Below are 12,580 nucleotides of genomic sequence, written 5' to 3' on the forward strand. Positions count from 1 at the left end.
ATGTTCGCCAGAACGAAACACCACGAAAACGTTCGGCGCAGTCCGGAACTCACACCCACGAGCCTATAGCCATAGGGGTGGATGGGAGAAGAGTTCGCGGCCGCCAGTCGTAGATTTTGCGGAACTAAAATATTCCGATGGAGACCCGACACCTCAGCGCCTGTGTGGACCAGGAAGCAACGTCTGCTTAGGGGGTTGAAGATTGTAAGGCGATGGTACTACGCTTGGGATAGCTGTCGCCGAGACATCCAGCGAGCCTAGTCTTTGTAGCGTTAAACGCGCATCCGGAGGTACATTTAGTTCCTTGAGCTCCGTATATTACGTATATTACGATGATACCAATAAAAGGCTGATCAGGGTCCCGGCTCAAGTTGACAGAACCCGGAACCCGGATTGCTTCGCCAAACGGGGAGGAACTCTAACGGCGACTGCCGCCAGCGGTGGTATCGTGCCTTCCGCGGATTTCACCATACTCTTACTGTTTCAGGGGGAAGCAGATAAAAGGAAGAGAAAAGGGAACAGACGGAACACCGGAGCGAAGAACGCAACCGCGTGGAAAACGGTCTGGCTGATATCGGAGGGAGCAAATATCAGAAACTGAGAAACTCCCACCGACCATCAGATTGAAAAAAAATATAAAAATTAGAAAAAAAGAAATAAAAATAATAATTAAATTAAATAAATCAAAGTAAAAGAAATGAAATTGATAAGAAATGCGGAAAGAAAATAAATTAAAATTAAAATAAAAAGGAAGGAAAGGAATCAAGTTGGCTGGGATCATGTGTTGCTCCCATTGACTTGAGGAATCATTCCACCAGATTTGGTTGTGCCAGCCGAATGCCTGTATGTCGAATTGGGGCCATTGTTTGGCACCAAGGTTTGCTTGCGTTGCTATAGCCATATTCCCTATTATTCTTTTTATTTCGGAGTTGCCCTCAATGTCGAATCTGATTATTCTGTGATCAGCCATAGAGGGTTCCGTTCATCAAAGTATTCCCAAGAGTTATGTCCAGTACCTCTTGTCTATTGCTGGTCTCGAATGTTGGAGTTTTCCCTATGTTATATATCTCTAAATTATTGCTAAGAATAAATTCAACCTCTTCGCTTGGTGTCGCTGCTTCCCCAGACTTTGTGATGGGCATTGGCATCGCAGCGAGAAGAAGTGGTAACGACCTCCTCTCACAGTGCTGCGCCACTTTAGCGACTAGTTCCGGTGTGATTCGGACATCGTCTCCAGAGAACTAGCCTGATGCAGGAGTGACTGTCGAGTGCTCTCCAAAAGGGATCAATCATCTACTCCGATCGTGAAGAATTTACCCTTGCCCTCTACCTTACTTCAGAACTCGCGTATCAAGATCCTCATTCAGGGCAATTAAGGGGCCTATGAGCTCTTCCATATCTATTTTTGCGGGTTTCGGAAGAAACATTGTAAACATATGTGCTCCTGGTTTATCATCCCTACTACTTGTCGACAGTTATGCTCCTTCCCAGCGTGGCAATTTAGGAACCATAGTAGCATTGTCCTCCGTCACTCAGTTCACCCGTATTTGACCTGGTCGAAAGTGTATCTCAGTAATCACAAGCTTCGCATTCCATTCCTTGCACATCTGCCTGACCACAAAGGCTTCGATAGTATGCTGCTCGAGAAACTTTTTCGGCAGTATGGTCAGTCGAATGCCCTTGACCGCATAAGCGGGAGCAATTCCTTCATGCTAGCTAATCTCTACTGCTCCCCGATTTCTTGGCTCCAACAAATATAGCTTAGGTCTGGCTTGAGCCTTCTTAAGGGACTCTACTGATTTCAGGCCTTCCTTCAGATAACGCAGGCATCATTTAGCACCTGCGCCAGTGAGGCCTGTCTCCATTGTGACATCTGATATGCTAATTTCAAACGTGCTTTTGCTATGTTGGTTGTTGTCCTCGCAGTGTAATAACATTACCTTGGATCCACTGATCGATGTCCCAACTATTCCCTTTTTGAGTGTAATCTGACTCTCAATATTTCGTAGATACACCTCCACCTGGTTGACCTGTTTGTGTGCAATGCAGGGTCCCGCTTGTTTGGCTGTAGTTTCCTCTGTTTCAAAACGTGTACTCATTTGATTCCCACTTGTGTGGGGGTTTCTAGGTCCGCCGTGTCATAGCCCCCCCCCCCCCCCCCTGTTCATATCCTCAGCTAACTGGCTACTATTGCCAACAGCTATTTAGAGGCAAAAAGCCTCTGGTACCACATTGATGACAGAAGCAGGGAACACCTATTTGTGATTGACAGCTGTGCACAATTAGAGGATTCCTGAAAAAGGAGCATGCAGGTGGAATAGCAAGAGGTTGCGGAGGCGGAGAATCAGACATTGAATCGATTGTTATAAGGCTTGATGTTACCACAAAACCTTTGGTAGTAAGGCTGTTGGTGTTGGTTCAGCGGGCAGGCAATTTAGCACGGCAGGGGGAATATCTTCAAACTTTATTCAGAGAGGGATCAGGATTAGATCACCTGAAAAGTTGCGATAGTATAGCCATAGACCCTACTTATCCACAGAGCACAGGCCCCATTTATTTGCAGAAAATTATTCTGGGTTTAATCTTGCAGTACATAGTGTCTCCAGATATACCGGGACACGACGGTAATCACTACAAGAAAACTAGAAGGGACATCGAATAAGGCACTAAACTCACGATAAGGTCTATATTGTACACCTACGCTGAATGGTTCAAAATGTCGATATTATAAAGGATCTTACCTGCATTTTAAAAGGGACAGCAGGTGATATTAGCACCTTCAGTTGGTAAACCCCCATAGACCCATCTTTATTGGAACAATTAATTTAAAATAGATTACTATTGATTCTTAAGGGACTATGAAACCTATTAGATCGGGAGTATGGCTCCTGAAAAGGGGGATCATTGAAACGGTTGGTTTTCCATTTCCCCCTTGGGTCATACAATGTCTAGCACTGTACACACTGCTCTGTGCGAATAATGCTCTCACAACAAATCTGATCTCTGATGGTAGACTGCGTTATCAAATTACCTCACCCATCAGCGAACCAGGATCAAGTGACTTCATATAAAAGACATCCTTTATTAGTAACGTTGCCCTTTTTAGTTCCCAGTGCTGGGCAGCCACCAAAGACAATGAACAATGACTCGCGGTAAAGTAAATAAAGATGTTACGATGGATCTACGGCGTAAGACTTTGAAAATGATCTGAAAAAAGGATACGAGGTTTCTCCCATTCCAGAAAAATTTTAAATGAAGTGTCTTTCGTAGTATGGTCGTGTAATTCACGCTGAGGTGGGTTCGCTAGCTAGGATTGTATTGAACATCAAAGTCGATGGGGAGTGAACCGAAGGCTAGCGGGTAATAGATAGTGATTTGGTAGCCACAAGATTTTCCTCGGGTTAAACCTATGACTGAGGAGAAAGGCAAAGTTGATCTAGACAAACCAGCCCTTTACCGAACGGGGCAATGGTAATGAAGGAGAAGATACGCGGAAAGGGAGATGTAATATTTGATAGTGAAGCTTTGAAAAATATAGAAAGTTTGATATCATGTCCTTTCGATATTCCCGCAGGTTCCAAGTAAAAGGAGCTCTAAAGTAAACCACATTGGATATGTATTACCATATCACACGCCAATCCCGGTAGCCTTCAATATAACTTCACTGGCATAAATTTCTGGATACAGCTTTAGTTTTTTGATAAGGTTTTCATGTAAAAAGATTGAACATTGATGATGAATGTGACAAACTGAACATGCCTAATTCATGTGCCTTACACTGCTATCTTGATTATGATCTTCGAAGTGAATCAGCTCAACAATAACTGGCGTACAGTCTATGGCTTATCGGAGTATGGAATGGCTTCTACCTAGGTACATTCATCCAAAGCCCTATATTAAGTTATCATAATCCTTACTTCGTCGCACACTAATTTGATTAGGGAAAAAAATAATTGTAATCAAAGAAACTACAATGTAACTATTATCTAAGATTTTTTTATCAGATTTTAGTAAGTAGTTGGAGCATATATAAAAGGGTGAGACCCGGAAATAGTTTCAGTAACGCTCGAAAGTCGTGGATTTATAAATTAATTGGATTGTTATAAACAAGGATATACCTGTATTGTGCTAAAATACCCTTTCAAAATGGCAAAAGGTGAAGTGAAAAGTGTATTCTTTTTGGTGTTTCTGGAATTATAAAGTTAAAAAAATAGTTGAAGCAACTGAGGATCCTCGCACACATTTGTCCCTAGAATATTGATTCTACCGTTCGCCCCATCACTTATTCATTTTGGATAGACATCAGAGCTTAGTACAGGCAATAAATTTAACAAGGGTTCCTTATGGATACAATTTTCGAAGCAACCCAGTAATAGTATACTGATTGGTTTGACCCTGATTGTGAAACACATCATTATTCCTGGAAGCGTAATAGAATTGTCCTCTGCAAAGCGACTACAAACACAACGAACCTCGTATTAGGAGCTTCAATCCGTATAAGTAGGGGACTCTGCTTTATTGTCTGCGTACCCTCTGCCCTGGGAGCAGCGTGACCGTAGCGGCTCGCAGATGTAGAGTGCTCCTTTATATAATTCGCAGAACACGACATGACTATGAATGGTGAGGAAGCGTCTGACGATTTGCCTCTGCCCTGGTAAGAAACCGGAAAGCCGTCATCGCTTGACATTTCTCGTTCTCCTCTATACTCCTGTACCACAGAACCTAGTGGAAAGTTTCCCACTTCTAAGGAAAACGCCTAGACCGTTCAGATCGCCTCCCAATTGACAGTTTGAAAGCTATCACCACTAATTCTAAAGTTTTGATGGCGGCTTAATTTCAGTCGCTTGGGAGTTCGATCACACCTTATCAACCAACAAACCTCTCGAAACCTCTCGTATCGAATTCCCAGTTGGAAGACGCTTTCATACCCCAAAAACTACATTATCCAGATATGTTCTGTGTATTCGAGAAACCTCCAGCTGTAAATCCATAACCGTTTTCTGATCATAGAAAAATACGGTGCTCCTGGCTCGCAACACATCTGTGGTTATCATCTCTGGTTGATCCTAATTGGGAAGTCTAAGGAGTCGGTCGGAAATATTCAAAATCCTTTTAGTAGTGCGTCGAAAATACCTGTTCAGCGCTAGGTACTGTACTACCGAAAAATGTGAGTTGGATCTTAAGAATACACTCCAAGTCTTCCCTGCTTGTTACATGGGTCGAAGGGTAGAAATTTGGGGGCTAGAAACCTGATAATTTTGAAACTAATGCTACCGAAACGTAAACAACGCCTGGGATAGGGGGGATGAAAAGGGACCTCAGAATGCTCGCTTTCTTCAAATTGAGTGGGAATTTCAACGATGTAAATTGGACTTCCTGGTTTAAACGAAGTAAAATGGTGGGAGTCTGGAGAGTATTCCTCTCCCTCTTGTCATTAATGGCAATGTGCTATTGTACCCGAAGACCGAGTAGCAGCAGACGCAAATCCGGTGCTTCTAACGACCACCACAAGGTGCATTGTTTTGACCTGGCAGCCGGTCTATGACAGACTTCTAACTGCAAGTTTCCGGTCTCGGTTAAGGAGCTTTGCATCAGCGGGGAATTCCGGCATAACGGAGAACGATGTTGTCTATGAACAATTACCCGCAGTTCAAAAGAGGCTTCGTAAAAGTGACATCATTAGTAGCAAAAGAATCTACTGAGGACAGCCACGAACCCTTGTTATCTTAACTTAACTACCTACAAGGGAATGGTATTCAAAGAAAGCCTTTCCACGTCTAATTAACTTGACGACTGACAACTGCACTTTCATCTGTTTTTCCTTCTATAACGTTTCTATTGTTCGGATTGGCTCCTGACCCACATTGGGCGCCGTTTTTAACATGATTAAAATTTGTCATTATCAGCAGGAATTTCGGGCCGTTTTTGGTTAGAACCAACTATTTATTCTCAGATATGATACTGGTCTCAAAAATGCTCGTATTTTCGGCCCGGGTGGATTTCGGATTGGAGGAGATTGATAACCCTTGAAAATAGACAACAGAACAGTGCGGATTAATAGGCATCCAATAAAGTCTGCAACTGAACAGGATTCTTGAGAAAATAGGATGGCCTGGTCCAATGCAGTGAGCAACTGAACATGATTCTTGTACAAATAGGACGACGTTGTTTTCGAGGCTTTACAACCCATTTCGGACCTTGTCTTTCAGGATGTCCTTCCTCCAACCATCCGTCATCAAGTCATCCAGGTCCAGCCATCAAGTTCCGCTTTACAGCGCCAAAAGAATTAACTAGTAATGAGTGAACCCCAGTAAGGAATCGCTTTTTATGCCTTAAATGGTTAATAGTAGGTGGAAAGGTTCAAAGTATCTCTTTAATGCAGATTTCTGCTAGCTGTAGACTCGTACCTCGTTGAGGAGGCAAGCTTTATCCTGTCATTTTATATAAATTTATCCTTCTTTAAGGAAGATTATATCTAGGAATTTGTGAGAGAAAACGCTTGATGACTGGGCTAAATTTTTAGGTATACCGGCCATGAGTAGACTCTGCAGCAGTTTTTCATTGAATATTTCATGATACGAACTCTTTGTGGATAGTGCCGTGAATACGGAAGTTTGCCGACGTCCTCCATTTTACTCTGAGACAAATTTGCTGTAGTTAGAAAGTGAAGGGTCATTGTACACTCATCTGAGTTTAGGTCGATTTCTTGTCTGTTGGAAGGGTATCATCAATCATGTGTAGTTAGCCCAAAAGGCCGCAAACGTTCCCTGACCCATGTAATCAGAATGGTTGAAAGACGTCACTCATAAGCCCTATCCAACCTCTCTTAGCTGAAAGCAGGATTGTTTCAAAAAAAGGGCTATTTTTTACATAGTTGGATCACAAGGTATCAGGTAGCGTGGGAATCTGCTATTTGAATCTAAAAGCATACGAGTGTCTACATTGCTCCATGGGCTCCCCATTAAAAAAAACGCTATTCAGATTATGAAAAGTTCGGCACAGTGAGAGGTCACACTGTTTTATTTTTCTCTCCCACTGCTACGGTGCCACGAGTAGAAGCTTCCTGATTTGGATGAATTTCAGGTTGTCTCTGACAAGTTACAAGTTTCAGATAACCGAAATCCTGATAAATGACATTAGAAAGACAAAACCACCAATGATACCGCCTTTAGTCCCGAACGTCAATCTTCACCATTCGCAGCAAAATGGTCGTTACCCTTGCCAGCTGCCACTGATTCTCGCTTCATTTGGAAAAGCCAGGATTTGAAAACACCTTGCTCGGAAATGAGATGGGGAAACACTGTCTTGGCGACCGGAACGGTAATGGTGGAAGGTTCGTGAATTTTTCCAACTTCCACCGTCTCGCCATAGGTCGCACATTCGTCGAACACAGAGCCTGCCATAAGGTCACTTGGATTTCAATTGACGAGCACCAGTAGATTTGTTGTGCAAAACAAAAAAGGCGTTGACATCGTCCTCCGAAGCTGATCGAGTGAAAAACTTACTGAATAACGCGCCTAAAAATATCGAGGAGCATTGGACCTCCATCGAAAGTGCTATTTTCTCGGGTACCAAACGGGCCGTCGGCCACGTCCTGGAGTCATAAGATATAGTTGACTGGGAAATCATGTAAGCGGATCGAACAACGGAAGGGGTTCTACTGACCGCTACGAGTGATGGCGGGCGTGACACGCTCAAATTTCGATTCCGAACGATATCCTGAGAATTTCAGCGAAGGGTATGCCATGACAAGAGAGAATTCGCTATTATGTTGGTCAGGGAAGCGGAAGATGCCGATCGTAATGATTTCAGAACTGTGTACCGCATCACGAAAGAGCTTGCATGTGGTCGCAATCTTTCGATGCTTCTGTGAAGGGCATCAACGGTCGACTTCTTGTGTGCGATGATGGACAACCGAAAAGGTGGGAAGAACACTTCACCACGGTTCTTAACCGTATCACATTCGGTGAAATTTCTCCAGTTGCCTAGTCACTGTAACATCGGTATCCGCATGCTGCCTCTCCAGGAAGAAGAGGAATCATCTCGGCTATCAGTGCACCTAAAAGGAGTAAAGCCACTGGGCTTGACTGTCTCTCCGCAGGTTTATTTATCGATGTACTTACACTCGTACAGAAATCTTGCGAATCCGAGATCTTTCCCAAAGAGTGGAAAAGGGAACAATCGTCAAGATCGCAAAGAAGGAAACCCGTCTTCAGTGTGACAATTGGAGGGGTATGTTGCAAAGATAATCGGTAAAATAGTCTTGGAACGGAATTCAATGGACGATGATATCTCTCCTCAAATACCTCGACTATGCTGATGGCATCTGTTTGCTCAGCCTGACGGATCATCCCACTTTCCTTATCTCCATCAGTGGGCACAGCATCGAGGGGGTCGATCAATTTGTATATCTAAGAAGCGTGGTTCCTGTGGGCGATGGCAACAAAGTGGATATTAACAGTGCTAGATCTGATTTTGCTCCTCCTGTCTAAAATCATGAAATGCTGTTATCTCAACCTAAGATCAACTTGAGACTGTTCTGTGCAAGTGTTACTGTATGTAGCACATGGAAAGTGAACTCTACTATTACCCAAAAGCTCCAAGCTTTCGTCAGTACCTGTCTGCGCTGTATCATCGGAGTGCGTTTGCCTGACACTATCTGGAACGAACAGGTTGGTCGGAGTACAGGCCACTCATATGCACACTGATCGGAAGACGGAAGTGAAAGGGGTAGGTCACACTTTAAGGAGAGGCGAAAATTGCATTATGGGCTACGCCATACACTGAAATTCACTCTCCCAAGACTGCCGACGATTAGGTCGCCCCAAGGCCACTGGGCGCAGAACAGTAGAGGATGAATGGGAGTGCCTCGAAGGATCACGTATAGATGTGGTTGACCCGCTATACCCCGCCAAGGCGTTAATGGCAACCATATGTTAGTATTGACAAAATACAATGGTAGTAAAGCATTGTATAGACAAAATCCAATTACCCTTGAACCCTATTCTGGTTAGAGTCTTGTGAACGGCGAATACTCATTCTCTGTCCAAGAAGACAGATAGGGTGCTCCATTGATTTTTTGAAGCCTTTGTCCTGGGAGCACCGTGACCGAAGTGCCTAACAGATGCATTTCGGTCCCGTTATTAATCCACAATCATATCGTTCGTGCGAATTATATCCAGGATAAAACATCTGATACTTCTGGCCAAAAGCCGGCTGAATCCTCCATCCACTTGATGGCGGAACGAACCAAGTAAAGAGAAACTGCCTCAACTCACCTGGTTAATAAGCTCTTCCTTATGAGTTTACACCCAAAGTTAAATTTTGTTTGAGATGACTACGGTTTCGTTCAGGGCAGAGGCAACTCATCAGGCGCGACCTCTGCCCTGGGAGCAGCGTAATGGAAGCTGAAATTTTTGTTAGGAATTGAGAGCCCTGTATCCGCAGTTTCCCTCCTATTCATCCGATCCGCGAGCAAGTGGATGGCCGATTCAAGGATTCCTCATCTGCTAACCACTTCCGTCACGATGCTCCTAGAGCAGACGCTATTTGCCTAAAAAAATAACTGTCGGAACAAACCGAAAAAGGGGAGCCCATGGACCAGAAAAATGGGAAACAATTTCGCTCCAATTGGTCCATTCAGTCATTAAGTGGATGGCAGATTCAGGGCTATCTGAACTCTGAACAAAACAAAAAATTCCATAGACTTTGTTTTTAAGGTAGGGGTGTCAAAACTTCTAAAGAAGGGATATTCTCTAGGATCTTCAATGTAACGTTGGTAAGACTTAAGGACCTGAAATCCTTCGCAAATTAATGGCTCCTTCTACTCGTCTTCTGTGTGAAAATTAATTCCAGGTGGGTGTAACATGCCTAAGTGATACACTTTCAGAAGACTCGGATCAACCCAATTCTGCTGCATTTGCTACATAACTGATATTGTCTCATCTCAGCCAGTAGATTAGATAAGGTGAAAAGGTGGCCAGATGACTTGCGGTCTGATGTTTTCTGACTGCATATCTCTCAAGCGGGGTTCTAGAAACTCCAAGGTCTTTCTTTAAGAAAGGATATATTTTCTTCTGTCAAAACCTCACTAATTCCTGCATAGTCACTGATGCTTTAAATATTTTGACAGTAGCGAAACTAGGATCAGCTCTGGATAAATGGATAGATTTGTTCAGCTTCATGGATGCCTGCATTTATTCTTGTTGCAGATGTTCAAGATTTTCCTAATCATTTAGGTGAGATTGAGATTGGACAATCTCTGGTTCTCTATTTTAAAGGTTCAAATGTCAGTAAATAAAGTAATATCAAGGATCTCTCCCGGTCCTCAAAAATTCTCTAACTTGGAAAGCCCGAGGTCGGCGTATTGCTAGACGAAAAGTTGGTACTAATTAAAAACTCAAAAAGAGACTCGTCCCATGGCTAATTTTCAAGCTGACCCATTCGCAGTGGTAATGGAAGCTAAATACGATGGCTCTTCCTGCGTTGCCAATTGGTCATAAAGACATACAAGCCCTCCACTTCCCCCAATTTGAGTTTGACCACCGTCAAATCACTGAAACAGAGGTTAGAGCACAAAAGACCATATAAGGTCTCCCTAGTGCAGATATAGGTTTGGGTTTTGGTCTCCCACCCGACATCTTTTTGACCATAGAATATGTTGCGCCCTTTAACAAGTATATCTCCTGCAATCCAGGGCCCTTGTATTAAGGCAACTTTGATATCCTCCTCCCTAAGGAAACTAGTGGCTTATCCTTCTTTGTGTGCTGTAGATTGGTGTGCTTTACCTTCAACGTCGCATGCTTATGTAGGGTCGGCGCAGGAACGGTGTCCTTCATTTCCCTTAACGCCTCGTTAGCTTCGTTCATTATTTTTTCAAGACGAAAACTTAACTTTTTAAATTACTTAATAATATTTATTTCCATTAAAGAACTTGTCTTCCTTTGGCTGGCCTTGGCAATCGCATTCGCTAATAGTGAAACTACACAAGAAGAATATGATGAGAGGTGTGCAGTCCTGAATCCCTACGACCGTATAAAAAATGATGACTACTGTCAAAAGTACATTGAGTGCAAAAAGGACAAGACAGCGCTAATAAAGGATTGTCCTTTTGGTTTAGCTTATGATGAGGATACAGCAAGCTGCATCTGGAAAAGCGACGTGGATGGTTGCGGAGGCGGGACGCCAATTGCTGATCCTGGATGCGACGCGCCAAGTGGCGAGACCTGCACTGGCAGCTGGGATTATATGCGCAACAAATGCGTCGAAAAGGGTACATACGTTTGTGAGGACGGTAAATCTATTCCGAAATGTTCTGATCCTGACCGCGATTACACCGGGAATTTCATAGCCGATAAAGAAAACTGTGCTGGATACTTCTATTGTGATGAGAACAATGTACGCTACAAAGGCACTTGCGAGAGTACATATTATTTCGACCCTGAAACTCAAATGTGCGAATACAAGGACAATCCTGGACTGAAAGATTGTGAACCAGTTTTGAAGTCACCACCATCATCCTCTGAACCTAGCGACATCGACTGGGACAATGTGTGCGAAGGGAAGAAAAATAAATTCGTCGTGGACCCTAGACTCTGCAACGCCTACATATCTTGTAACGCGGATGGGAAACCAACCCAAAACTTCTGCGTCGCAGGAAAGTACTTCAGCAATGAAAGTTGTGTTACGACCAAACCCAGCACATGCGCTTGTGAAACCTTCTTAAAGGCAGATCCAACTGTCACTTATGAAGAGTATCTTCCACATACGAATGAGAAAAAGTTTTATATCTGTACCGAAGGTGACCGTAAAGTGCATGAATGTCAGGGAAATTCAAAATACGATCCGAAGTCACAGAGTTGTGCAATTTAATATCTTTTGCAAAATAACATTTGTTGTTGTTGGGCCGAAATATTATGATTAAATAAATAAAATAAATAGTTTGATCGGAGTTTATAAATGACATAAAGATACAAATTAAAAAGTAATCGCTCCTACATCTTATGAAGCATTTTTGCAGCTTTTTTAACCAATAAAGAAAATTGTGAAAATCAACACCCTAACAGACATTACTCCCATCACCATCAATGGTGCAACAACTGCAACTCCAGATACTCCAGTTTCACGCAAGGTCCTCCAATAGAAGATAGAAATTTGATAGGAAGCTTCACAAAGTCAAAGAGGAATAGGATGCATATGATCACAGATCATAGCCACTAAGTGGCATAAGAACCGTACTGGGCAAACCTACAAGGAATGGAATAGTCCAAGGTGCTCGTGGGAGAACTCGAGACCAGGCGCTCGAAAAATTACTCAAACCTCACCAAAAAGATCCTTCGAATCATAGTAATATTCACTTGATAATGCAGATTAAATTATCACCTGGTGAAGCTAGGGACATCTGAGGACTCTTCCTGTTGATTCTGTGTTCTTCAAAGTAGGTTCAGCCTCTCCGGAGAACCCTTAATACTAAATGCTAGAAAGGCTTGGAAGTAGGGAACATAGTAAAACTCCTGTCGGTTATAGGCTTGAACGACTTACTATCTACAGCTAAATGGTGAACTATAAACAGCAAATGGGC

General features: G+C 43.1%; 1 protein-coding gene across 1 annotated transcript in view; it reads left to right on the top strand.

The window, feature by feature from the left end:
• The window catches only part of LOC119647601, a 35,271-nt gene extending 23,328 nt beyond the window's left edge, over positions 1-11,943 (top strand). Inside the window, exon 3 of the mRNA XM_038048628.1 lies at positions 10,931-11,943. Coding sequence (XP_037904556.1) covers positions 10,931-11,871 — 941 coding nt within the window. The 3' untranslated portion in view covers positions 11,872-11,943. The remainder of the gene's footprint in view (positions 1-10,930) is intronic.
• Positions 11,944-12,580: the final 637 nt, after the last annotated feature.

The sequence above is a fragment of the Hermetia illucens genome, chromosome 2 (genome assembly GCF_905115235.1).
Source record: "Hermetia illucens chromosome 2, iHerIll2.2.curated.20191125, whole genome shotgun sequence".
NCBI classification, from domain to species: domain Eukaryota; kingdom Metazoa; phylum Arthropoda; class Insecta; order Diptera; family Stratiomyidae; genus Hermetia; species Hermetia illucens.